At 49.0% G+C, this 27,344-nt stretch overlaps 1 protein-coding gene across 3 annotated transcripts in view; it reads right to left on the bottom strand.

Annotated features, from left to right (window-relative positions):
• The window catches only part of FRMD6 (FERM domain containing 6), a 72,431-nt gene that overhangs the window by 25,820 nt on the left and 19,267 nt on the right, over nucleotides 1-27,344 (bottom strand). For 2 of the 3 annotated variants that reach the window (XM_045016127.1, XM_045016124.1), the window contains exons 2-6: nucleotides 14,184-14,433; nucleotides 12,385-12,475; nucleotides 8,351-8,430; nucleotides 6,961-7,037; nucleotides 4,095-4,281 (exon numbers count right to left, since the gene is read on the bottom strand). In XM_045016127.1, coding sequence (XP_044872062.1) covers nucleotides 4,095-4,281; nucleotides 6,961-7,037; nucleotides 8,351-8,430; nucleotides 12,385-12,475; nucleotides 14,184-14,282 — 534 coding nt within the window. In that variant the 5' untranslated portion in view covers nucleotides 14,283-14,433. Of the gene's footprint in view, nucleotides 1-4,094; nucleotides 4,282-6,960; nucleotides 7,038-8,350; nucleotides 8,431-12,384; nucleotides 12,476-14,183; nucleotides 14,504-27,344 lie in introns of those variants that run through there. The other variant, XM_045016126.1, reaches the window with a different exon arrangement.

Below are 27,344 nucleotides of genomic sequence, written 5' to 3'. Positions count from 1 at the left end.
CAGATTTTTACTTCCATTTTTGGCTAGCGATTTCAAAGTCAACCCCCCAGATCCCACTAAAACTCCATGTGATCTGAGTGCCTAACTCCCTTAGGCTCCTTGGTAACGCTTTAAGGCTGGGATCGTCAAGCATTTCAGCAACTGGTTATGAGACCAGTTGGCTAAATTCCGCCCATTTAAGTACACCCCAGTGTACTAAAAACTGTCAGAAGTGATTTTTTAGATGCTGTGAGGGACATGCAGTGACTCTGGGCTAAGAAAACAAAGTATTTACTCTTCAGCTAAATCGGGAGTTGGCCAACACCAGTGAGCTCTGTTCAAGAGAATAAGGTCAGCAATCAACAGGGACAACAGTGCCTACATCTTTAACATCCAATGGCTACTGCAAAACCATTGACACCAACGAGTCACTTGATGGTCAGGGTGGACAGCGGCTGAAGATGATTTTCCAGGGTGATGGCTGAAGAGCAAATGCAAACTTTGGAAGCATAAGCAGGGGCATATTGACTAGAAGCAGGCAGGTGTTAACACTGCAAATGGCACCAGCGAGGCCACTACTGCAACACTGCGTCCAGTTGTGGCGCCCACACTTCAGAAAGGACGTTGACGTATTGACGGGGCGTGGGGAAGAGCTCTGAGAAGGATTCGAGATAGTTGCTGAAAATTTTTCATCCCTCAATGAGCCTCCCGCATGCCCTCACCAAAAGGCATCGAAATGGGATATTTCCCATGGAAGTTTCCATTTTCATGAAAAGCCGTTGTGAAGAGCTCTACTCGCCATACTGCCCTGCGTTCAGGACAGACGTACAGCAGTGGTACAGTGGGGGCACTGTGACAGGGTGTATAAACCCCACTCCAGAACTGAAGGGGTTAAGGAACAGCTCTGGGCCCAGACAACTCCACTAGGGTGACCAGACAGCAAGTGTGAAAAATCGGGACAGGGGGTGGGGGATAATAGGCTTCTATATAAGAAAAAGCCTCAAATATCAGGGCTGTCCCTTTAAAAAATCGGGACATCTGGTCACCCTAAACGCCACCCTCTATCCCTCCATGGCTGGCCCCAGTTGGAGGCGGAGCTTAAAAGGGAACCAGACAACTCAGAAGGGGCCAGACAGGGCAGGGCAGAGACCCACCCTGAGAGCTCCTGAGGGAGGGTGCGGCAGAACCCATTGGCTGGGAGGAATGCCTGCCTGCTGAGCCTTGTGAGGCTGCAGCTGCCGCTGTTTGCTTTTCCTTTACTACCTTGCCTCAGACTTCAAGGCTTTGGGTGGGAGGTGGAGGATAGGAAGCGGCCCAGGGAGAGGCAGCCTTGAGCTCTGCCTTTTAGTCACTATATGGCCTTGAGTGAGTGTCACTGCTCACCTGCCTCGGTTTCCCTAAGTGTAAAATGGGATTGTTCCTGTTGTGGCACATGAGCGATTAGTTAATGGATGCAGTGTGACAGTTTACACTTGTCAGGTGTTACAGACGGGTTACATATCACTTCTGTTCATTTTCAAGGGAGCAGGGACAGCGAGAAAAGAGCTCATTTGTCTGCAGGCTGTTGACAGTTCTATAAAGGGTTTAAAGAACTCCCAGCTGGGCTGAAGGCTTGGATACACTGTTCCATCCTGATGCACTTTCAAATCAGGTGAGATGTAAGCTCCTGAAAAGGGAGGTTTGGAATGGAAACACTGGCTCAACCCTGCTCTAAGTGTGTAATCAGCCTACACTGTGAGTGCACTCATGTCTTCACTAGGAGGTGTCATCTGGAGTGTTTTAACATGCAGCAAAAGCTCACAACCAGCCAGCAAAGCACATCGGAGACGGCAAGTGGCCACGTTAACCCACAGGCAACGAGAAATAACCATCTGTGCACTAATCAAAGTAAGGCCCCGCTCCTGCGAACATGCACAGGGGTAAAGTTACCTATGTGCATAAGGGTTTGCAAGACTCGAGGGCATGATACACGCAGGTTGGATGCAGCTGAAGAGCCATGAAGAATCCCAAAGAACTGCTAAAAAGGCCACAAGCCTGACATGTTTATAACAATTTGCTTTAACTAAATAATAATAATAATAAAAAAAATCTGTTTCTGGTAGAGCTCCCTTTAAATAGTATCACCTGGCATTTAAAAATCACCCTAGCAGGGTTTTATGAAGGCATTGGTGCTCCCCTGCTGATGTTTATTAGTCTTTTCAACAAAGGGGAAACTGACTAAGGGCCCATTCCAGTAATGCAGTTAAGCCCGTGCTCAATGTAAGCACCTGAGTAGTCCCAGTGGACCACTTGCATACTTAAAAGTCAAGGGCTTTTCTGGACCAGGGCTTCTAAATGAGAAAACAGTGAAACTGACTATACACAAGGTGCTGTGAAAAACCCAACTGACTAAATGGAGAGCGATGACGTTTTCCCCCACCAGCGTCTCTCAGCGACCGCACTCTGGTAACTGCAGCAGGTGCCGGTACGACAACATTCGAGGACTGAAACGCGACTCACACATAGACTGTGTCCCTTGAACTTCACACCTGTTTTCTGGTGCAGGACAAAGGCTGGCCCCATCTTGACTTTTGGTTACGTGCACCCCGGCTGGCTTCTGCTGCAGGGAGCGATGCAGAGAAAGGAGAAGAAGATTCACACCGCCTGCGCCATGGCCATGCAGGAAGGGGGCTGCCAGAGGAAACGGCTGGGCCGGGAGGTTGGCAGCTTGAGCAAGGTACATTCCTGTAGGCTTCCTTATGTACCATTTTAAACCCATTAAAACAAATTCAGGGTGTGGCTTTCCAGCTGGACGGCACGATCTGATCTGTAGATTATGCTGGTCCTGTAGTACCACTGGGGACTCTCTGCTCTGGACAGAGCTTCCATGGTCGCACAGGTTACAGACCGTAAACATCTCCAAGGCAGGGCTGCAGCCTCCTCCTGAGTGTGTCCTGCATGGATCCTACCCAATAACGACACCACCACCTATCAGCTAGCCACACTACAGCCACAGGCTACACGTGATCAAACAATACAGCAGGAAATGGACCTCTTGCACCTACTGTCAGAGTATGGTCTTAACAGCACCTGCCACTCTATGTGAAGACAGGAGCGCGACCCAGGAGCCACGCGGGCGGTGATGGGCAGAGTGCAGGAGGAGACGACTCACTCTCTCCGGAAAGCCGAAGAACCACACAAACCCCCCACCCACCAGAGCCCCCAAACGAGCTGGGGCCGAACGGCCCCTCTCAGCACACTGGGCTGCTCCCTTCACCTCTGGAGGGACACACAAGCAGCTGTGCCGAGGGCGGGAGAAGCAGGGACTCAGATCTGGAGCTCTGGCAATCCAGCGATGGCTGGGTGGTGGAGCAAGACCTGGCCAGCTCAGCACAGGCCCAGCTGACCCTGCAGGGCAATGGGGTGTGTGCGGGTAGAGGACCCGAGTGTGCACATGCCTGCCATCCCTGCAGCCCACACCACTCTCTATTACTATCCGTACACAGACTCTAGTCCATCCATTGCCGCTCCGGGGGAAGCAGGCCCTTGCTTTGGGCTACCTGGCCCAGCCGTGTGCTGCCGAGTTCCCACCAGCCCGTGGCTTAGTCCGCAGGCCTTTGCAGTCTCGCTGCTGAGAGCCCTTCCCTCTCTCCGGAAATCTGAGTGCACTGAACATAGCAGGAACATAGGCCAGGCAGGGATCTTCTTGGTCATCAAGTCCAGCCCCCTGCTACCATAGGCCGCCCTGGTACATAATCCCCCCTAGGCGTCTTCGGACAACAAACAGCGAGCATTGTGATGAAGGAGAAACACCGCAACCCTGACGCCCAAGCACAGCATCTGCGTTCAGACCCTGTGCTGAGCCCCCTCACTTGCCCAGCATGCATTTCCCACTATGCACAAACATACCCACCTTCCACCCCTGCCCTGACGCGGGATCCTGCCACGTGGAGTGGATCAAAACGATGCTACCGGCAGCTACGACCGCTTGGGTTCCCTCTCCCCTACCAAGCTCCCATTTACAGCACTTCTCGTCCCAATGCACGTCGCATTCCCTCCGCCTTTGGAAACGAGTGAGGGAAGAAGGCAGTCGTGCACACGGAGGCACACGAGACGGCACAGCCCCTGGCACGTACCCATGCAGGGAAGTAAGCCTCCGGCTCGAAGTATTTCCCATAGTGCTTGTTCCTTTTGAAGTTCCCCAGGTCGGCCTGCAGCGCGAAGGCTGCCAGCAGGAAGTAGGCCTCCTCGCGCAGCACACACTGGGAATGCAGCACTTGTTTTCTCAGGTGCCAGTAATAATAGTACCTGGCTGTTCTGTCACTGCGGAGAGAGAAGAAAAGCAGAACCGTGAGCGCCTGCACGACAGAACGAACCTGCCCCGCGGACCACGGGCCCCTGATGCAGAGCAGGCTGCTCAGCAGCACGCTGCCACCTCCAGCACCTTTCCCCCTGCAAAACCAAGTCATTTCCAAACGCTGGGGCGACGGGCGTCTGGGAAGCTACACAGGGGCCAAATGCGTCTCTGGGCTACATTCTTCACCGGCCCCATCTCAGAGCTCCCCGCCGGAGGGCGGGGCAGAGTCTCCAGCCTTCAATACGCCTCAGAGGCTCTGCCTGGGACTCGGACCCCAGCGAGGCAGCTAGCACGAGGCGCTGGCGTGAAGGACACTCAAGGGAGGGCATCTGAGGAGAGGGCAGCGGGGCCCGCCAGTGCAGGGAGGGAGCTGAGGCTGGGAGCAGAGCTCACAGCTGATTCGGGGGTGCCCAGCAAGGATGCTGAGAAAGGAGGCCGGGGATTGCAGGGAGGAACTGGGGGAGCAGGATGGCCGCTTATGGGCACTGATGTGGTGGGGACAGCTTAGGGAAGGAATTGGAGCTAGGGATCCTGCCTGATTCCCACGTCCCCCTCCCAACTTACTCAGAACTTAGCTGCCCCCCAGACCCGTCTCATCCACTGCTCCAGTGGGTCTCTCTCAGCACCTGCCTTCCTCCCCTCCCCATGGTGTCTCTGGGTTGGCTGAGTACAGGCAGGACTTGCCTGAGCACAGGACCGTGGGGATCGGGGGGCGCAGGCACCCTTACGTCTGTGCACACTGGGCAGGTACGAGAGGAGAGGGAAAGGGGTGTCTGGTGCAGCCAGGTGCTTGTGGTCATGTTAGCTCTGGCTCTGGTTTCTACCTCTCCTTGCAAGGAGGGTGCTGTGCTGCCAGGGGAAGAGGGTCAGGTCCAAGGAGCAGCAATGAGAGACAGGCTCGTGCGGAGGATGCCCTGCCGTGCGCCGAGACTGGGGCTCCTTCGGGTCTGGAGGCTGCTACTGACAGAGCCAGCATCTTTTAATGGCTCTACATTCACCCGCACGTTATTAAGGAGCTCGGACCTGGGGCCTCACTCCTGAGTTGGGGGGCAGCGTCGCTCCCTTTCATGGTGGCTGGCGCAGACCCGGTCCACAGTGACGGCTGTCAGTCAATGCCCTCCCCGTGGGGCTCTCCCCATCCCCAGGGCTGGGAGCTGGGGCCTGGATGGCAGCATCCAGCAGCTGCAAAGGACCAATCAGATGCAGAGGAGGGACCTATCGGGAAGCAGACCAATGGGGGGGTCTTTCTGGATCTGCAACGTTTGCGCCACAAAAAACACGGGACATTGCCTCCTATTTGAAAAATCCGCCTGGACAGACAGCGGAGGATCAAACAAGAAGCAATGTCCAGGAAAACTCAGACGTACGGTAACCCTACCCTAGAGAAACTACACGAACACCACAGAATCCTATCGTAGCAGAGGAAGTCACCACTAAAGAATTCCTAGGTCAGGGTTTTCTGTTGTGCACACATCTGTGTGGGTACTGCCTGTGCAAAGGACAGGGGGTTGCCCATCTATATAAATACAGTGAAAAGTTCATGTAAACAATACAGAACTGATTCAGGTTCTTAGGCATTTTCCTGTGTTTTCTTTAGTGAACAATTTCCCACTCGAATTAAAATAGCCATTCCCAGTAGTCTGCAAACCCTAAACACAATCACAGTAGTTCTCTACCTTTCTTGTACCTCTGGGACTGAAGCTGCTAGCCAGTCACTCTTACGGTTGGCAAGTAAAATACTTGAAAACAGCTCAGCTCTGACCTGTGCTGGAGGAGACTCTACCATATTTCTAAGCAGTGACTAGCTTAACAGGAGGAACATACTGCAGTTTTAGCTACTGCACATACCTATTTACCTATTCCTGACATCTTCGGGTGACAGTCTGATCTCACACAGCCCCAGACCTTGCAAACGGGCTTATTTACACATTTCAGTAGCGCCGGTTATCAAGGACTTACACTGATAGAACCCCCAATTTCCAAGAGGTAGGGGTGTGCAGAAGTTGCTCACACAAATATGCACACCCAACTGCAGGCACACATTGGCTAATAGGATAGAGGAGGCTATACAACAAGCAAACGGATAGCTACGGCAATACTAGCTTGTGCACGTGCTGCTATAGTAAAACGCAGGCCCAATCACGGGCGCACGTCTACATGCATTTTTGGGATGAGCCACATCACCCTTCTTTTTGGAAAGTTTGGCTCGGTGGCATAGATTGTTAATTGAACAAAAGCTGAATTCTGTCTGCTTTTTGCTATACAGTGGAAAAATACAATATGTTGTAAACCAACCTGCTCAAACTATATCACAAAAGACTCATTGTATTTTGCTAAAGTAAAAAACAAAACCATTTCTCCCCGCTCAGACCAGCCACAGAGGAGCACTTTGCTAATGTTAATCTTTATAAGGATAGAAATATGAAATTGAGTGAGTAAAGGCTAGTTACAAATAATTTTTCTAGCAATCCGCTGTTACTGAGTGTCTATGACAAAATTACAATACATGCAATGAACTCTCACAGCACCTGCCTTTGCTTACTCTAACCAAAAAGAAATAAGCCAAGATATTTTCTATTTTTTCCATTAACACCACAGCATTTTTTGGTGCAAAAAGGCATTCTTTTGGAATATTTTTCCCTTACCTGATCAGTCTGCCATTTTCCACATAATATTGCACTCGAAAGTGGATAATCATCGGGGGACCAAATTGGTCAATGCCCTGTAATGGAGAGAAAATATTCAGAGTTCCTTCCACAGAGGACATAAAGAAACCATTGAGAATATACTTTTTTTGCAAAGTTTGCTGTGAAATCAGAAAGATAATGCAATATTTGATGTCCTGTATCAGGTTCTCTCAGTGCAAAATTTATCATGACCACCACATCCACGAAACCAGAGAAGGTGGAGCTAGTGGAACAATGTAGATCAAAGTCTGGCTGTTTTTCTAAATTGGACATTTTTCATAAAAATGTTTTGAAGTTTTCAAAATGTTCCTTTTTTTTGGAAAACTTCCAAGGGAAAAATATTTACCCTGTTGGCTGTTTGATATATTTTATCCCTTCATTTTTCATGCATCTTTTTCTGAGTTGCCAATTTCATATGGCCAGGTTAGTCACAGGGGAGGTTATTTCTCAAAATGAGAAAGCTTCAGTTTCCGTTTCAAAGCAGAAAAGGTTTTGTGTTCAACAGTTACTGGATTTCAAAAATGGGGCAAGGGGAAATTCTGAGGAAAATTCTGCAAAAAGATTAAGAGAAAAAATTCATGTTGTTCTGAACCCCCCCCCCCGCAAGATTCCTGTGAATTTTTAAAAAAAGTAGTTTCTAGTAGCTGTAAAGGGGGTGGGGGACAACACAGACACCAGTGTTGTGTTTGGAGTTTGTTATTTTAATGCATTTTTCCCTGTTATCTACAACCTACAAGAGATGCCGTAGAATCTGTCTAGGCTGGAACTTTTCTGTAGAGATTCAACTCACACTCACCCCCACGGCTTTCCTTTCAGTGACCTCTTGTCTCTCATTACAAGAAACCATCCCCTAACCATTCCTGTCTGACATCTCCTACCTCAGAGCTTGGTATATGGATTGACTAGTTTTGACAGATCTGCCGGTGATCATGAGGGCTAATGCTCTGGGGTCCCAATGTAGTTCCCAGGTTTCCCCAAATGTTCCATAATTTAGCCTCCCAAACATCCTGCAATCCAGCATTATTCAATTGCCATCTAGGTAACCTTTATTTTCTCAAGCTTTTCATTTATAAATCACTTAATGATTAATGAGAACTTCAGATCCCCTCTTGTTTTGCAGGTAGAGGGGGACACACATTAAGAAGTCTTTTTGAGCAGCCTGTGCCACTCTCATCAGTAACAGTTGATTCGTTTTTAGTTAATTTTGAATGCTTCAAATTTTCTTCTTTGTCTTATAAATTATACACCCTTCAAACCTTCCCCTAAGGTGTAACAGCTCCAGCTATGTGAAACGCTGAATCTGTAGAGAGGAAGTAACTGGCCCCTCTCACTCAACTCCCGGTCATACCTTGCTAGCTTCTTTCTTCCATTCCTTTGGGCAGTATTTGTAGAGTTTCTGTGATAATTCCATATACACGTGCTCATTGTCTGCATTAGAAAGGGTGGGGATAAGAAAGGAGAATGCAAATGGTTCCCCAAGATTTCTTTTAAAAAACGTACTATAAAAATTTCACATCCACAGTTACACAAGCTCCCAAGTATATTTCAAAAGAAAAAAATGCATCATTATTTAAACACTCTCTAGCGTAAACAACAAATCCACCTATTTCCTGTGGGAAAGTATCAGATCTTCATCCATGGCATTGGTGAGGATTCCATATCCTCACCTTTCTCATGCCCGAGAGGTTCTAGAAGCATCTTTCTAGATTCCTTGCAAGAGCCAGCCCTCACAGGTAGAAGCCAGTGACTATGCAGTGCGGCGGCACGTTCTTGCTTTCTATAGAACTACAGCACTAGAAGAAATATTTATTGTGCTTACTCTTATCAAAAGGGACAGTAACATCCTTGGTGCTTTGTTCAGCCCCCCCCGTTTGAAGTCTGAGGGTATGTCCACACTGCAAGTAAAAACCCGCAGCTGGCCCTGGGCTAGCAGACTAAAGCTTACAGGGCTCGGGCTAAGGGGCTGTTTATTTGCAGTGTATACATTTGGGCTTGAATTGCAGGATAGGCCCAGAGCCCGGGCTGCAGCCTGAGCCTGGAACATCTATACCACAATTCAACAGCCCCCTTAGCCCGAGCTAGCTGGCATGAGCCAACCACAGGTGTCTAACTGCAGTATAGACATACCCAGAGTGGTTAATCGCTCCGTGAGGGGCAGAGCTGTGCTAAGCAGGGAGACGTGTTACAGGAAAGTCACTTGCTAGGCAAACTCAAGAGCTGCAACAGAGGCAGCTAAAAAGAGAGTTTTGGAGGGAGTGTGAAAGGCTCTCTTTTCCAGGTTCAGCTGTATAATCAATTTCACGATGGCCAGCCATGGAACAATGGTGGTGACCTGCAACGTATGTGCCGTGTTTTCTTTCCTGCCTGAAACCAGAAGGGACTGTCTGGTGCCTAAAGTGCATGTTGGTGGCTGTGCTGGAGAAAAGGATTCTTGGATTGGAGGAGCAAGTAGAGACACGGAGGAGTTTCTAGACAGCCAAGTTCGGGAAACACCAGTACTCCAGGTTCAAGGAAGAAAGGAGCTGGCCACCAAGGAATTGGAGAGGAAGGATGTCAGAGAAGTGATCTGGTGGTTTGCAATCACCAGAAACAAGAGGTCACAGAAGATCCAACGTGGCTGGAGATAGCTGAGAAAGGGCAGCCTGTGGCCATGAGAGAAAAGGGGACCAGGAGGAATTCCACAGAGCTAGAAGTTTCCAATCGATACCAGGTCCTCAACGTGAAATCTGTGGAAGAAACCTCTCAAGATCCAGCTGGTCCAAGGGAACAGACAGATGTACATGGCACATCTGAGATTGGCAGCTTGGCCCAACCTGTAAGAATATTAAGCTTGCCCACAAAGTTCTCCAACTATCCAAAGGAGACAGACAATCCTTGTTGGGGGTTCAGTACTCAGAAGAATCTAAAGAACATTCACCAAGGGACAGGCAGACAACAGGGTGCTGTGCTGCTTTCCCAGAGCTAAGACGAGATGTCACTCTAAGACCGGATAGGCTTCTGAAGCCGACAGGCAAGGATCCACTGGTGATGGTTCATATTTGGTACTAATCACACCACGTTGCAGGATATAGCTCAGATAGTTGATCACTTCAGGGAACTCGGAAGCATGCTCAAACGATCTTCTCTGAGATTCTGCCTGTCCCACGGGCAAAGGAAGCCAGAAGGCAAGCAAACCATTGGCTAGGTAAGCGGTGTAGAGTTTTGGTTAAGTGGAATATTGGTTCCCCTTCTACTGAGGTGGAAGTAATCTTAACTCGACGCTCCCCGTGTCCCCATGGACGGCGGACCAATCTCCTCAGGGATCGGCTGGCTTGAGTAGTCAGGAGGGTGTTAAACTAACAATAAAAGGGGAGGGTAAAAAGAGGGACGATATAGGCACTCAGCACAAAATCAAGACGAGAACAAAATTAATCAAGGAACCAAAGGACATGAAGAGACGAAATTCCTGAATTGCCCGTACAGCAATGCTAGGAGCCTGAGTAACAAATAAGAGGAACTGGAATTGCTCATTTGTGAGCATAACTTTGATCTAGTTGGTATTACTGAAGCCTAGTGAGATGATCTGCATGATGTGAATATTAAAATCAGTGGTTATAACCTATTTAGGAAAGTGTGAGTGGGCAAAGGGGAGGGGGAAGGGCATCCTATGTTAAAGATGGCATTATCTGTTTCTCTGTCACTGATAGCTTAGAAGAAAATGATCTTGAATGCTTATGGGTCAGTGTCCTAGCAGATAAAGCACAAGATGGGATATTAATTGGTATCTGGTAAAGACCACCATATCACACCACGTACCTATCTATAAAGTGTAGGAAAAAAGCTGAATGATCATGGGGACTTCATGGTGAGTGACACATGCTGGAAGTTCTCACACCACCAGTAATGGAACATCCGTGGACTTTCTAAATATTATAGATGACAATTTCCTAACTCAAAAGTGTTGCCTCCAACATGGGGGAATTCTATACTAGACCTCGCCGGAATCGCATGCAGGGGAAGTGCTGCTTTCAGAGCCCTCTTCAACTCCTTCCATTGCCAAATGGATCTCAAACATGGGAGTCGCTATCGGGAGCTGGATTTATCCTGGGCAAGGCCCAGATGCTCAAGGGTATTTTAAAATCACTAGAAGTTAGGAGCCAAAATACCCTGGAGACTCTGGGCTGGAGCTCCAAGTGAATGAGCAAAGCTTTCAGAGCTAATGCAGCCCTCTAGACCCAGTCCCCCAATTTGATTTGCATGATCAAGGTCTTCACTGGATAGTAAAAGCTTCTCAAATAAACCCCAACCCCTACATTTCTCTCGCTGAGTAACTTCAGAAGAGAGCAGGGCACTCTATGTACGCCTACACTGCATACTGAGTCCGAGTCCCCCTCCTGTCCACGTACAAAATCAGCCTGACTTGGCTCAGCAAGCACGCAGGTCTCCGGTCCTAGGACCCAGAGCCCGAGTCCTGCTGAGAGTCAGGTCCAAGCCCTGTCATTGTGCAGTGTGGACACAGCTCCAGATGCAGACTGAATCCACGAGCCCAGGTCCCACAGACCTGGGTTTACGGTGCAGCGCAGATGTAACCTCAGACCCTGATTCAGCCAAGCAATTGCGCAAGTGCTTAAATCCCATTGACTTCAATGAGAATTAAGCACGTACTCAAGCACTTTGTTGAACAACTTGGGTATGTGCTGAATTGGGGTCTCGATGCAGCAGGGCACTCCGCACATACTGCACATTTCGGCCTTGTGTGGTTAGTCCGCCCTCCAGGAGTTGCCTAGCAAACACCCCTCCAAGAGATGCTGCTTGGGGAACAGAGAAGGAAGTAAACAATCTAGCATACAAGCTGCGGGGGACTTTGAAGGACACCAAAACACATTTTGACTCAAGATGCGAAGAAGAATTATTTGTTTTCTGAAGCGGTGATTTAACACCACTTCGGGATCTACGAAAAGTACGTGGGAGTGCCTCATTAACAGCAGCAGCGCTCCCCCGGGGCTCGATCCAACTCTCATTGACTTTAGTGCGGACTGGTTGGGTTCCCTGGTGACGAGACAATATCAGAGAGCACACGACAGTTTGTTTGAACACACAAAATATACAGAAAACTGCAAGAAAATAGAACTTAGGCGTGAGCCAGCTCCAAACCAGAGCCTTATGCTGTCACCAATCAGGGCACACAATGAATGGGGATTTCCGGGTGAAGAGGGACCGTGTCACAATGGATAATACTTTATGTTTATCATCCCTTGTTATAATAATGCTCAAGTGGTTTAATCAACTTTTCACTCATGACGTGGCAGGTTTATTCTTATCCTGGCAACCCGGATACTTCTGTTGCGCATCTGTATGTGACATAGCATTGTTTGAAGTACGCAACTTCAGACTGAGACTTACTTTGTATGACGCTGAGTCCAAAGAGATGACAATCCCTTAACCTCAGAAGGTCGCACACCTGGACAAGTAACTCACGACACAATATTTTAACCTGCAGCAGAAAAACACAGGATTGAAAACATTAATGAGAACCTGCCAATATGTTCTTCGGGTGTTTTATGATCTTTAATCAAGCCCTATCCTGAATCCATTGAACATTCCTGGTTTCCACTGAAGGTCAATGGGAGCTTTGAGTCTGTACCAAGAAATGTAAAACATTAGGCACATACATTATGTATTCTATACCAGGCATACTCCAAATTCCAGCTGATCCCACTACCCACTGCACGAGACAGACATTTAACTTCCCAAAGGTAGGCCAAGATGGTCACTACTTTTGATATCAGACTAACAAAATATTTGCCTCTAACAAAATAAAATGTCTGCTACAGGCAAGGCCTTTCACACCTACAGGCCTTGGCTACAGTGCAACAGATCCAGCGTCACTTAGGACCTCAAGGTTGTCCCTATACTGTAGGTGGTGGCCACTCAGCACTGCACAGGAAGGACTAAACTCTGGTCTTCTCCAAGAATGAAAGTCAACCTTGTGCAGAGGGCTGGTGTTAGGCCTAGGAACCCCCAAAGACCCAGGACCTTAGTTCTGCATAGTCCCTGAGAAGGGACAAAACCTACCACTTGTGCTAAAAAGAGGATCTTCTTTAGTGGTATCAGTATTAGGGCTTAGTTATGACACAGTCCAACAATTCAAATTCCAGCCAGTAGAGGGCTGTGGGTCAAAAACCCATTAGCCCACATATTACAACATCAAGGGCTCACGAGAATTTAAGAATGAAGCAAACTAAAAGTGACCCCCATGTTGCTGCCCCTGTCATTGGCAGTATAGTTCTTCTTCCCGTTGGAGTTCTCCCAAAAGGCCTGGTTCTCCATTGCCCTGCACTGTGCCCAGTAATTTACACAGGGCACACAACTCCTCATTCAGAATCTCATTAACCTGTACAGTGGAACAATTTTGGTTTCTTTCTCCAGAATAAATTCCAGCCCGGCCCTTTGGAAGAGCGAAGAAACCCATATTATTGTCAAACGGCTCCATTCTGCCTCTGTGTTTGTCCTTTCAAAACCAATGGGGGCTGGGCATGCATGTCAGAGGGCTTAACTGGACCCAGTTCTAATGATACATAAAGGAATGGATCACACTTAAAATAACGTCACTTGGATTTAGCTAGAGCAGTGCACGGAGAATGAATTCTCAGAGCATCAAGCCCAATGAGACAGAGAGAGTAAAATCCTGATGCGCCTGCAAATGTGAGTAACTGTAAAAGGACAGAAGACTGACCTCTTTTAGAAACACATTTGTTAGATACACGCACACTTTCTGTGTCCTAAATCAAATATATTTGATATAAATGGAGAGGCTACAAAAAAAAGTGATGAAAGTAACTAGCTGAGCTTTTGTGCACGCCCTCCAGTCACCGCTTTTCCACACTGTTTGATGTAAATATACACAGAGAAGTAAGGCAACTGCGTGCCAAGTGGACTTCTTAAAAACAAGCCTGCTTTAAACTCATTTTGAACAATGTGTTGCAAGGAAAGTTGCCCGAGGCAGATAATTCTGCTCATCTGTCGGTCAAGTAGCAGCCTGGAGATCACCTGTGTCACAGGTGTCAGCGTGTGATAAAGCGAGACAGACTCCAGCAGTAAAACCGAGGCAATCAGGACAATGCTGGCTGCAGGTACAACATCCTAGGAGACCAATGCTAGACAAATTCACAGGACATACCTGGGTCAAGGCGTTTACCTACATTTATAATGATGTTGAGGGAATCGTCGTTGGGAAGGAAAATACAAACGCTCCGGCGGTCTTGCATGACTCTGTTATTATGGAAGTTCAGTTTGTTCATTGTGTTCTGGGCTCTCTCTAGTGGTTCAATGCGGCGCTCCGAGACCCAGCAGAAACCTCAGGTTCAGAGCACTCAGCAACCAACAGCTTCTCCTCATCACAGACCCGTCACAGGAGGGACGTTCTGGCCTCTCTCTCTGGGGGTGCCATAGCTGGGAAGGAGAGAACACGCGAGTGTCAGATCAACAGGGAAGGAATCTCAGCAGCCTTCTTGGAACTGTGGAAGGGCTCCAGAGCTTTACACCCTGGGCTGCATTTCACTGGCATCGTTTCCCTCAGGGCTCTCAGCCTCTCCCATCCTGAGACCGTATGTTACAGCAGAAAAGGGTTCCCTGCTCCAGGGCTGGATTAATGCACAGAAACACCTGGCATGTACCTGGGGGGCCCAACCCAAGCAGTCCTGCGACCCAGCTCACAATGCCACTCATTCAAATTCGGCCTGGCTGCCCCTCTGTCACAATGGGGCTGTGGGGGGGATGCACCAAATCTGAGTAAGTGGCATCACGACCCGGCGCACGGGGTCGCAGCTCCACTCCAACCTGGCCCAGCATGACAAGGCCAAACCTGAGCAGGCAGAGGGGTGGCCAGCGCTGCTCCTCCTCGGCCAGCTTCCAGCAGCCCGCGTCCCCTCTACTCTGCCTGCAGGACTCGCTCAGCAACAGCCTCGAGACCGGCGACAAGTACGGGGAGCTGCAGTGAGTGCCCATGCAGGGGAGCCAGCCAGGAAACCTAGAGGGATGGACCCTAGGGGGTTAACAGGGCAGCATCTGTGCAGCAGCAGCCAGTCACTGACTGATCTGGAAAGGGGAAGGTTAACTAAGCGACATCCATGCAGCGCAAGCTGGCTGTACTTGGGTTACTAAACCACTAGTGCAGCTGTGCTGGGCAGGGCAGGGGTAGTAGGAATGCATCTAGATTAGCTGGATTGTAGAGGGGCCAGACGTGCATGTTTGCCTGGGTTAATCTGGTCCCACCTTTCTTTCTCGGGCACCTGCCCCTCAGGTTGGGAACCCGTCACTTACACCTAGCAACAAAAAGCCAGCTGGATTGACATTGATTTCCTAACACCGTTACACATCTACAAAGTGATGTGGAATTAACAGCTGCCACTCTCAGTGCAGAAGTATTTGTATTTCGTTAGCTTGCTTTGATGAAATGCAATTCATTGTTATTCAATGTCTTATATGGTAGCCTCTATACTACCTCCCTAATGCTACCAATGCATCCTCAAGGTACGTTCTGACCATCTGCCTCTCAGAGGATTAAATGTGGGATTTATTATTTCTCATTTAAAACATCCCTGCCCAGTTCTAAAGGTACAGCAGCAGACAGAATTACCAAGGAATATCAGTTTCATAACAGGCATCGCAGACAGCAGCAAATGATGCTGAAATTTCACTGCCCCACTTCTACAGACCTGTTTCATGAAAAACTACACGGCTACTGAAATGGCAATCAAACGACATCTTCTATAAGGGGTTCTCTCAGTCCAACATCATTAGCACAGATAGGAGCTTTCAGACGTTTGAAAAATGATAATCTCATCCACTTTAGTGATTCTGAAAAGGGTAAACTAAAGCACCACGGTGTCCAGGTCTCAACTTTCCCTTTTTTTGGAGACATACACTGTGTCTGTGATCCTTCAAATAAAGTTGAACGCCGGCATTTTTGTGCCGGGTTGGTCTTTGGCCATGTGGGCTCGGATTCTGCACACACCCATACAACTAGCTGTCTATACATGCGCCGTCTCATTGAGTTCAACGTGTAAATGTTTTACAAGATCAAGGCGGTAATTCCTGCTCGGTATATTTCCCAATATACAGACACTCCTCATGCAGAGTCTGCACTCCTTGGAGTGGTATGTTAAAGCCTGACAAGTTGGTGAGGTTTCGAACAAGGTAAAACGTACTATTAAATCAGCTTTACCTTGGGCAGACTTTTACCACCCAATCTGTTGCATTCTCAAGCTGGAAGCCCTAAGTGATCTGCAAGGCACTCTGCTAAAACAGTCACTCACGGAAACTATTTGGACTGGGTCTTTGCTCCCACCTGTATTAAGGCCCCAATTTAGCAAGGAAATTAAGCACCTGGATAACATTAAAACAGGCTGCCAGTCCCACTGACTTGGGCTATTCATCTGCTTAAATATCTTGCAGAATCAGAGATACTTACTTAAAAACCCATCCATTATGTTACTTGAATACCACTCTGAGTTCCCATCTATACAGGCCCTGTTGCAAAGAGGACATGCCATCCCATTTTACCCATATGAACAAAAACAGGTCTGAGGCCAACCTAGTACGTACCAGAGAGCGACACAGAACCATGAAACCTCCTAGGACTGAAAGCTCACAGAGACATTAATTACAGTGGCCAAAAATCCCAGCTGACCCTGAAAAGCATTGAATTGGCAGTTTTATTCTTCTGGCTTGGTTTCAGACCAGCCTCTAAAAGGCTTTACTGGCATATTAAGAAGAGGAAAATGTATATACAGCAGGAACAAAACAGTTCTTTTTGGAAAGAAACAGCAGTGCATTTGGATTTATTTTGCTGCAGCTAGCAGAAAGAATGGGTAGTACCTTTATAACTGCTCAGCAACACACACCCAATAGCTCTGATGAACCTAATCCATTTATTTCTTCCACAATCACTTACATTCTGACCTCTGATTATTTCAGGATTTAAACAACATGAAAAAAATCAAAACACGCTTGTATTTTTACGAGACTATAAATTGGAAGCTCATAATTCCTTCCTTTTGGGTTTTATGGAGGTGATTTATTCATTCCTGTACCATTAGTGCGCTTCCATTTCAGTGTTCCCCTCCTCCCCATCAAAACTGGTCTATAGGAGGGATTTTAGAAGTTATTCAACTCCTTAAATGGTCTTAACCTCAGGAAACTTTCCTCTGAAAATATACGTCAAATATCCTCAGTTGATGTACATCAGCACAGCTCCACTGACGTCAACCAGCTGTGGATCCGGCTGTAAAGTTTGAATTAAACTGTGCAGTCTCTCTTTTCAGGAATTAGCCAGTGGTAATTAACGTTTCTACTGAGCCACTTTCAATGTGTTAAATTAGAAGCACCTAAAGTCTCACCACTGGGAGGAAACCCTAATTTTCTTAGCAGCTTTAAAAAAAAAGGAGAAAGTGGAAAAAGCTCTGAGACATGAATTATCGCTACATACAACATTTTGTAATTCAACAGCTGAAAGGCTCCAGTCAGATGGGAGATATTATTACTGCAGTTGCTTTACTGATATAATTTGCAACGGTCTAAAGTGTAAAATTCACCATCTCTAATGGCTCCGTTTTGATCTTGTAATAAAGCGGATGGGCCAGCCCAAGGCTGCCCAGAATATGACTGTGCTCAGATTCCAAGCACTTCAAATGCTGGAGTACAAATCCAGACTCCTCTATTTCTATCTGGTGTCAGGGAGAGCACATAAGTGATGCTAACCCATCTCCCTCCCAGCAGGGAGGTCTTGCCGCAACAATCCTCCAGGCTAGCTAGCAGACAAGGGCAGAACTACCTTTCCAAGTACCCAGGCGAGACTTTATGAAGGGCAGAATTTACTATTGCTTCTGGCCTTTTCCAGGAAAAGATCCTTGTGTCCTTTGATTCTGACTTCACTTGTATTCAAATCAGGACACTTATAAGCTGCATTGCAGAGTAAGACACCAGCATGTCTCCGTTCTCCCACAGAGATGTATCTCCATTGTTGTTCCCCATGGATCCCACATCTAATAGGTTATTCCCTCTCGTTCATTTACTTGTTTGTTTGATGTTCTGAAGGCTACATTGAGAATGAAGGACACAATTTGGTCCCTCTCTTCTAGTCTAGTGTATCAAAGTTCTTATACTGCGCTCACACTCAGTGCCATGACGGTACATCTGACACGTGCCATCCAAGGCAGCACGGTCCAATGGTTAGGGTACTGGACAGGGACTCAGGATACCTAGGTTCAGACTGAGAGCAAAGTTCAACCTGGAAATAAAATGGCTTTATCAGTGAGGGTGATTAACCCCTGAACAGATTGCTAAGGGGTGGGGTAAATTCTCCATCACTTGGAGTCTTTCAATCAAGATTTGTAAAAGATTCATTCTAGTTCCACTGTAAGGTGCTGGGCTAATCACTGAATGAAATTCCCTGGCCTGTGTTATGCAAGAAGTCAGATTAAATGATCATAGTGGTCCCTTCTAGGCTTAATCCCGGTTAATCTTGTACTGGCTCTGCCATGGCCTTGCTGTACACCCTCACACAAGTCACCGCACCTCCCTGTGCCTCCATCTCCCCGCCTGCCCTCTGTTTTGTCTAATTAGACCAGCGCTGGGCAAACTTTTTGGCCTGAGGGCCACATTGGGGTTGCAAAACTGTATGGAGGGCTGGGCCTCCCCAAACAGCCTGGTCCCCGCCCCCTGACTGCCCCCCTCAGAACTCTCGACCCATCCAACTCCCCCTGCTCCTTGTCCTCTGACCGCCCCCTCCCGGGACCCCCCCCCGACCCTAACCGCTCCCCCGGGGCCCCACCCCCATCCAACCCCCCCATTCCCTGTCCCCTGACTGCCCCAACCCCTATCCACACCCCCACCCCCTTACAGGCCCCCCGGGACTCTCAGACCTATCCAACCCCCCCCCCGTTCCCTGTCCCCTGACTGCCCACCCCCCAGAACCTCTGCCCCGTCCAACCCCCCCACTCCCTGTCCCCTGACTGCTCCCCGGGACTCCCTGCCCCTTATCCAACCCCCTGACCCCGGCCCCCGTACCATGCCACTCAGAGCAGCATGTTGGGCAGCTGCGCCGCCCGGCTGCAGCCCCACTGCCCAGAGCGCTGCCGGCGTGGCTGCGGGGGAGGCGCCAGGGGCTGGCCTCCCCAGCCAGGAGCTCAAGGGCCAGATGTGGCCCGTAGTTTGCCCACTTCTGAATTAGACTGAGAGCCCTTCAGGGTAGGGACGGTTGTCACTTGGTAGGTGTTAGTGCAGCGCCTAGCACAACAGGGCCCTGATCATACTTGGGATCTCTGGATGCTGCCGTAATATGGAAAACAGACCTGGGGAGATTTACCACCGACAGGCCCTAAACTAACCGAACTCTTGTAATGGTCATGGAACAGTCCAAAAGAACCTGGAAACTGGCCTCCACTGCACCTTTATCACCATTTCCTCTGCTCAGACACTCCCCTGCGCTTTGCGGGCGTCTGAACCAGGAAATGCAAAATTGTTGTTGGCATCCTTCCTTCTGCGAGAGACGGTGGGAACTGCAGCCTGTGATGTAGATGGTTTGCAATGTCTCACGTGACTGAAGAGTCCAGTCCGAGATTTGCACGATCTTTGGCAGTTATTGAAAATGCATGGATCTTGGCTGGCTGCTTCTTGCTGCCTATGGGCTCTTTTCTCTTCAACTGTAGGAGCCAGCTTCTGTTATGGACTTTGATACCCTGATGGAGACGATGGCGCCACTTGTGACAATAGGATACGCAAAGAAGTTTTAAATGGGATAGCAGAGAAAAGCTGGGTTCTCTCTCCTTTGCAGCAAGCTCTTCACTGAGTATTTCAGGGGCCCTCAAAGAGGAGAGAGAAAGAGTCAGCTCAAGGCACGATGTCTTATGAAATACACTTCAGCACACGCTAGGCACAGAAATGAAGGGGTCCTCCAGCTGACGGAGGTTTCGGTTGAATAGAATGAGATTCATTTACTGCAGCTGCCCTTAAAATCTTTCCAGTTTTGCCTCTGATAAGAAGAAAAGGAGCAGTTTTGATGGTATTTATAAAGAATAACTAGGCAACACAGTGGTAATGTTATTCGGTTATTGAAAGCGTTTTCTTTTAAAGGGTGAGCTGTGAACAAGTAGTTTGAAGTCACTGTGATGATTTATGAGTGCACAGATAACCTACCTAATGAAACACCCAAATGTCTCGCAAAGAGACTAGTTTTTCCTTTTAATAACCTGTTGATTGACGCTTGCATGGAGGAGGCTGCACCCTTCCTTCAGTGGATATCTGCCTCCGACCTCCGTGCCAGTTTCATTTGCATATTCTGAAAGTGCCTCACACTAAACCCCAGCCTTACCACCGCAGTAAGGAAACTCAGAGCAAACTCAGGAAACTCAGAGCAAAGGGTCCCAGGCTAACCTCAGCTCTGAGCTGCTGAACGTAGGCATTACCCAGACATCTTTCAGTAAGGGCAAGTCAGCCCCCGTGCTCCACGGCCGCAGAGTTCCCCCAGGAGAACTGGTCTGATTCCGCTGGGCAGAAAGGGAGCTCGGGATTGTACTGGGGGAGGGGGGGGGCACACTCCTGAGCAGAGCCTCACTCTGCATGGGCTTCCTGCACCACACCATGACAGGTGGGTGGACACGCAGGCAAGGCCGCATATTGTGTTGATCTTCCTATGATCGGGAGGGGGCTGGAGCCTGGCCGGGGAGCCTCTATCACCTACATGGGGAAGGAGTCTTCCTCCCTCTCTCTCTCTTGCATCTGCTCAGGTCCACACGGGGCAGACACTGGTCTCAGGATTTGGGCGTACACAATTACATGACACTAGGTAATGTGACCCAACGGGGACGAGTTGCGTGTTGCCGATGAAATTCCCTGAATCAGTCGTGACTATGAACAAACAAGGGTCTACACAGAACAGCCACGTTCATTTCAAGGCTCATTAAAAATGACAGGAGAAAACAAAACAGCACTTGCCCTGTGCCCACAGCCCTGACACCTCAAACTGGAGAACTCCGATTTCCTCCACACTCATCATTTGGTCACTCAGGATACGCAGGGGGCGGGGCAGTGACCTCACAGACGCTGGTGGGACGGAGCAGAATGGAAATCAGGTTCCTCTAGTTTTCACCAAAATCAACAGGGCTCTGCCCAGAGTAGGCGGGAAGGGACGGGTGGTCATAGCGAGGGTGAGGGCCTGGCCGGGCGTACAGCTTGGCCTACTTACGCAACGAAGAACGTGGCCCTCTACTATTCTCCCTGTCCCCCTGTAATTTCAATCCAAGATTTTTTTCCCCTCTTCCAGCATGTAACTTTCACTGGTGCAGAACGGCTGCTGTGATGCAAAAGTGGCTCTGGGATTCCTATGTACAGTCAGGAAAGCACTAGCGATGCTGGAGGACACATGGAGCTAATTGAATGTAAATTATTCAAAGGCAGAAGCCTTCATTAAAAGGGACACCCATCAATCTAAGGTGGAAAATCACTTCTGCCTGAATTCCTATTGGCCCATTCTATAAGTAATACTCAAATTATTATGATGAAGTGAGATTAGAGGAAGAGGGCTTTGTTTTTTCAGCTTGTTGACTCTGGACAGCATTTGACAGCGTTCTGCAAACAGTCTCTCAGTGACTCTGCAGCAAGTATGCTCAGTTTACAAGCTAAATATGTGGAGGGATTTTAGCGAGTGCTAATGTGAGGGCCACCCTCTGAGCGGACACATTAGGGATCAAATTAGGCACTCCAGACCTAAAAGTGTGAGTTGCTCCAGCATGACCTAAAGCAGGGGTCCTCAGCCTTGTTCTTTCTAAGACCCCCCACAACATGCTATAAAAATTCCAGGGCCCAGTGTGTGCGCGCGCGTGCACGGGGAAGACTTGGGGCTCTGGGTGGGCCCTCGGACACAGGCATAGTTTGACTTCTATTTTGGGTGGGGGCAGGGGCCGGTGGGGCTCGGGCCAGCTCCGAACAGCAGGGTCCAGGAAGGCGGCGCCACCTCCACCCCCGACTCACCTCCGCAGGTCACCCACCTGTCTGGGATGTGTGGGGTAGGGATTCAGCTAAGGAAGTTTGAAAACCACTCAGGGTGCGGGGAGGTGGTAGCTAGGGGCTGTGTGAGGGCAGGGGGGTAGTGAGAGGCTGTGTGCAGGCAGGGGATAGCTCAGGGTGCAGGCAGGGGGGTAGCGAGGGGCTGTGTGCAGGCAGGGTGGATAGCGAGTGGTGCAGGCATGGGGGTAGTGAGAGGCTGTGTGCAGGCAGGGGGTAGCGAGAGGCTGGGTGCAGGCAGGGGGTAGTGAGAGGCTGGGTGCGGGCAGGGGGGTAGCGAGGGGCTGAGTGCGGGCAGGGGGGTAGCGAGGGGCTGGGTGCGGGCAGAGGGGTAGCTCAGGGTGCAGGCAGGGGGGTAGTGAGAGGCTGTGTGCAGGCAGGGGGGTAGCGAGGGGCTGGGTGCAGGGAGGGCTCCCCTGTGGTCACTGCTCCCCAAGGGCTCTGCTGGCCACAGAGCTGGGTCCCCCTGCCTGGGCGGCTCTTACCAGCGGCACGAGCTGAGGAGCAGCCGCAACCCCGGGCACCAGCAGCAGACGGGGGAAATGCCCTGGCTGCCTGCTCCATGACACCAGCCAGAGCAGCAGCTGCCAGCCTCCGGCTTCCCGCCTCTGACCTGGCAGGGGGTGGGGCCTGGGGAGTGGGGGGGGGGAATTTGGAGATTCCCATGGGACTGCCCTGCTCTGACACTGCAGTGGGGAGGGGGAAGCCAGTGCTCGGGGGTCCCCCCCCAGCGAGGGACTCCGTGGCTTGGGGTTTCAGCCCCGTGGTGAGGGGTGCTAGGGCTTGGGCTCTGGGTTTCAGTCATGGGGTCCCGAGGCCCCCCTGAAACCCTTGGTTGAGAACTGCTGACCTAAAGAACCAAGGCTCCATAGCTGGGAGCTGTAACAGACTCCTATCTTCTGTCGAGCGGCCGTGGAGGGGGACCAGGAAAACACACTCGGTCGTGGGTTACGCCAGCACCACAGCCTGGGCCCTGAGTGTGGAACAAAGCTCCTTCCGTCTCACACCAGTTGGAACAGAGGGCCTCTCCTCAGCAATACCTGTGCAGCCCCTGGCCTTCCCATTACCCGCTCGTGGCAGATCTGTAACCCCCACTGCTGGAGCTTACACAGGTGTGACTCACTGAACCCGAAGACCCTTTGGTTGATGATGTGATAAGGCGGAAGAGAACCCAGCTTGCTCTCCCATGGCTGGGCTGTCTCTGCAAAGCTAACAGGAGTCCAAAGCAGCAACCCATTATTTTTCCCACTACAGGGAGCAGACACAGAATTTGCGACACAGAATTCTTGGGCACTGATGGAGCTCTGCTCTTGTGGTGTTCAGAAGCTGTGATCAGTGGGAGTGTGGTTCCCTTTCGGGTCTCTCCAGATCTCAGCCAACCTACAGTTCCCAACTTTCTCCCTCTCGTTAGTCCAGACAGTGCAGTCCCTAATTATGGTGGAGCTCTACTCCTGCAGAACCCCTCAGTCTGAGCCCTGCAGCACTTACCATTGCAAGACATGCTCTGCAAAGTTTCCAATTTCCACTGAGGCTACCTCACCCTCAATAGCTCCCAATTCCTTCCTTCTTAGCTTAGAAGCTCTGCAGAAGCATTATATGGGCACATCTGACTGATACAGGTTTTTATAAACAGTGCACTGGCCTGAACAATGGTTTTCCCCCCCACCATGCCTGCGCCTCGCAGACTTTACTATGAACATGAAAACCTCAAGGTTGCCAGTTCTCACTATTAATTTGGTGTTTTCTTAAAGCCCCATTTCCTGATGTAAAGCGATTGTGAGAGACTCTCAGCTTCCATTTAAAATCAAAATGAGTTTCTAGCCCTTATGGGTGAAGGGAAAAGCCTGAAGATCTAATCCAAGCGCACCCTAACTCAGATGCAAACAAAAAACCCTAACATTTATTATTTTTAAAATCTCATGATTTTTAAGAAAACCTCATGATTTTGGGGGCTCCACTCATGATTTTTCAACATTTGGGTTGGCAATACCGAAAATGCAGTTAATATCCAACCAGTTCCACACAAGACGAACCAAAGGCACTGTTTCTCACGGGGATCAACAGAATTACACAAGCCTGGAGTTTCTAGGCCAAGCCATTTGGATGAAGTGAGCCAACAGAAACAATGGAAACAGTTTCCAAAAGTGAAACTCATCTCATTTTTCAGCCCCCCAAATCTTCGCAATACCCGGTCAGGTTTGTCCCCAAACTTTCCAAAAATGTTCTATCCTGGGCTAAAATCCGGCATGTGAAATTTCAGATGGATGAGTTTGGTTTGGCAAAGTAGAGTGTGTAGGATGAAATTCAGCTTGCAAAATCTCAGCCATAAATTTAAACTAATACTCATCATAATCACAACCACAAGGGAGAAAAGCCATTTAGGCTTCCAAGGAGGTTTTGTAAGCAGACAGCCGATTTTCACTTATGCTCTTGGCCAGGCAGCATAAAGGGGCCTGAGCATAAATGGGAATCTGGTCCAGAGGGCATTCTGAAGAGCTATTATACAATTTTCTGAGCGTGTCCCTTAAAACAAAGGCTTCCTGTTAGAGGAAACTTCTTTGTACATATTAGATTTAAAATATACACTTTCAGCTTTCAGTTTGTTTTTCCATAATACCTTTTGCAATGTTTGCAAATTAGTGAAGACTTTCAGTCATAAGCTCTTTGGAGAAGGGAACTTTCATTTACTAGGGGTAGCATTTTTCAAAGCATCTACGTTCATTAGGAGTCCCACTTCAAAAGTGACTTAGAATCCTTAGTGCCTAAGGCCTGGTCTACACTGGGGGGAGGGGAGGAGAAATCGATCTAAGATACTAACTTCAGCTACGAGAATAGCGTAGCTGAAGTCGATGCATCTTAGATCGACTTAGATTGACTTACTTCGCGTCCTCGCGCACGGGATCAATGGCCGCTGCTCCCGTCGACTCCGCTTCCGCCTCGTGCCCTAGTGGAGTTCTGGAGTCGACAGGGAGCGCGTTCGAGGATTGATTTATTGTGTCTAGATGAGACACGATACAGTGATCCCCAATCGATCAATCACTAGCCGCCGATCCGGTGGGTAGTGTAGACATACTCTTAAGTCACTCTCTCATTGAAAGTCAGTGGGAGTTGGGTTTCTAAACGTCTAAATCACTGTCAAAAAGAGACTTGGGTAACATTTTCAGATGTGTCTTGGGCTGCTAAGTCACTTGGGCACTGCTGGAAATTTTACTCAGTTTGCATAGTGGGACTTTAACCTGGTTGGCTTTTAGCTCAGATAATAATATTTCCGTTTCTTCAGATCACCTGCTCTTCCTAGGTGATCCTACAATAAAATTCACAAGTGCTAAATTGTGGCATCACATTAATTTAAATAAGTAAGAGGCTGGGCTGATAGTTACTTTGCTGAAGAATCAAGCAAAGACAAGCTGAACTGTGAGGGATTTGGGTCCTTATAAAATACAGGCTTCAGAGACAACAGCAAAGGGAATACTGAAGAGGGCAGACTTAGCAAATGGCTTTTTCCGTAACCGGTTCCTTGTTTCCAGCTTGCTCAGTTACAAAAAAGGTCTCTTTAAAGCAGTAGGAAATGAAACCAACCCCTAAAAGTAAAGGAATACCAATGGACACAGACAGGAATACAAACTTAATTAAACCTGAGGTCAGGGAACCACACAATCTCCTCAGCCTGCGGGAACAGAAACCAGGAGTCCTTACTGATAAGCACTTGCTGATACTGAGGGGAGCACGCAATAAGGTTGGTGAATTTAGCCGCTGGCATTGGAAAGGTTAAACTAAAAACTGTTCTCAGAGTCAGGAGAGAATATGGCTCCGATTCCACAGAGCGTCAAGTTAATATATTTCCTGCTTAGACTTGAGACTGGCCTTGTCATTTAAATTAGAAATGAAAAGGCCAGAAAAGATGCACCCGCTGAAAATAGCTAGAGCCGCAGAGCATGCCTGCATTGCTTTGTTCAGACAGTCAGCGCAGCCTGATGCAGAAGCAAACATCTGCCACCATGTGGTTCAGAGACAGCGGTTTAAGGCACTCCCTGCAAAACAAGCCAATGGCCTTAGGATACTGAGCGAAGAAACTAACTCAGGGAAAGAGCTGGCAAAACTAACAGCCCAGTCTGTGGCGGAGCAACAAGCTGTCGACCACCACCCAACCTCTCTGTTGCCTAAAAACAAGTTACCATTCCTGTCCCTGTTGGTCTCCATTTGGCAGCCGGGACTCCCCGCAGTGCTCAGCTGCAGCATAAAAAGTCTCTTTGCAAGGAGCTGAGTTTAGGTCAGCTCCCCTCCCACCATGCCCTTTCTCCTATAGACTTCACTGCGAATGATTCAGGAGCATCACACAACATTATTTAAAGCAAATAAGGTATCTCATGCATGCTACGTACAGTGCAAATTGATCAGAGACTATCCGGAGTAGCTGAGCCTGGACTGCTGAGGTCTGTGTGAACAACACTCACCATGCCTAAGACCACTGGTTAATATTTTCAAAAGGGACTAGCAATTCTGGGTGCCTCACTTTCTAGGGGCCCAAACAGAGATACCTGAAGAGAACCTGATTACCCACGGGTAGGACGTCAGCCGTTTGAAATCCGGCCTGCTTCAGGGGACTCAAGTCGGGCCCCCAGAACTGAGAAACCCATAATCATTAGTTCCCTCAAACTCCTGGCCCACTGTGCTTTTCACATACAGCCCCCCTCCCCCCACCATCTGCGAGATATTACTGTACTGGATGGGAGCTGGCTTCCTTTGCAAGCCACAGAAGTGCGGACAGCAAGATTGGTCTGATTTGGGAGTCATCACATTTGTGGTACCGTGGCTCACAGTCAGCTACAATATCTGGTACTATTTTTTGCCCTACAGTTATTGAAGTTGATTCTTCTTCTCACTAGGGCAGATGCTACTAACCAATTGAAAACGGAGATTTGGTTTTTTGCATTGCAGAGCTCTAAACCCCAGAGGGAGAGATTACATTACAGCCTAAGGCCCACAAATCATATTCAGCTGAGCAGTCCTGCTGAGCCGAATTGGGGAACCCTTCTTCGCATCGAGATTGTTCCAGGAATAGGACTTTCTGTCAGGAGAGCAAGGAGGTTGCTTAGAGTAAGGAACTACCCATGGTGGTGAGCCTGTGGTATGCTGAGACCACTACCTGTCATGCTGACCAACATTACCCAGAAACAAGGAGACACTCCCCATCTGTCTGCATCCGTCTGTTGTCTGCTGTCTTTAACTGTAAGCTTATGGGACAGGGATGGTCCTTCTGTTCTGTGTCTGTGCAACACCTAGCACAGTGGGGTCCTGGA

This window comes from Mauremys mutica, chromosome 4, assembly GCF_020497125.1.
Source record: "Mauremys mutica isolate MM-2020 ecotype Southern chromosome 4, ASM2049712v1, whole genome shotgun sequence".
NCBI classification, from domain to species: domain Eukaryota; kingdom Metazoa; phylum Chordata; order Testudines; family Geoemydidae; genus Mauremys; species Mauremys mutica.
This window is presented reverse-complemented; position numbering and strand designations above follow the sequence as displayed.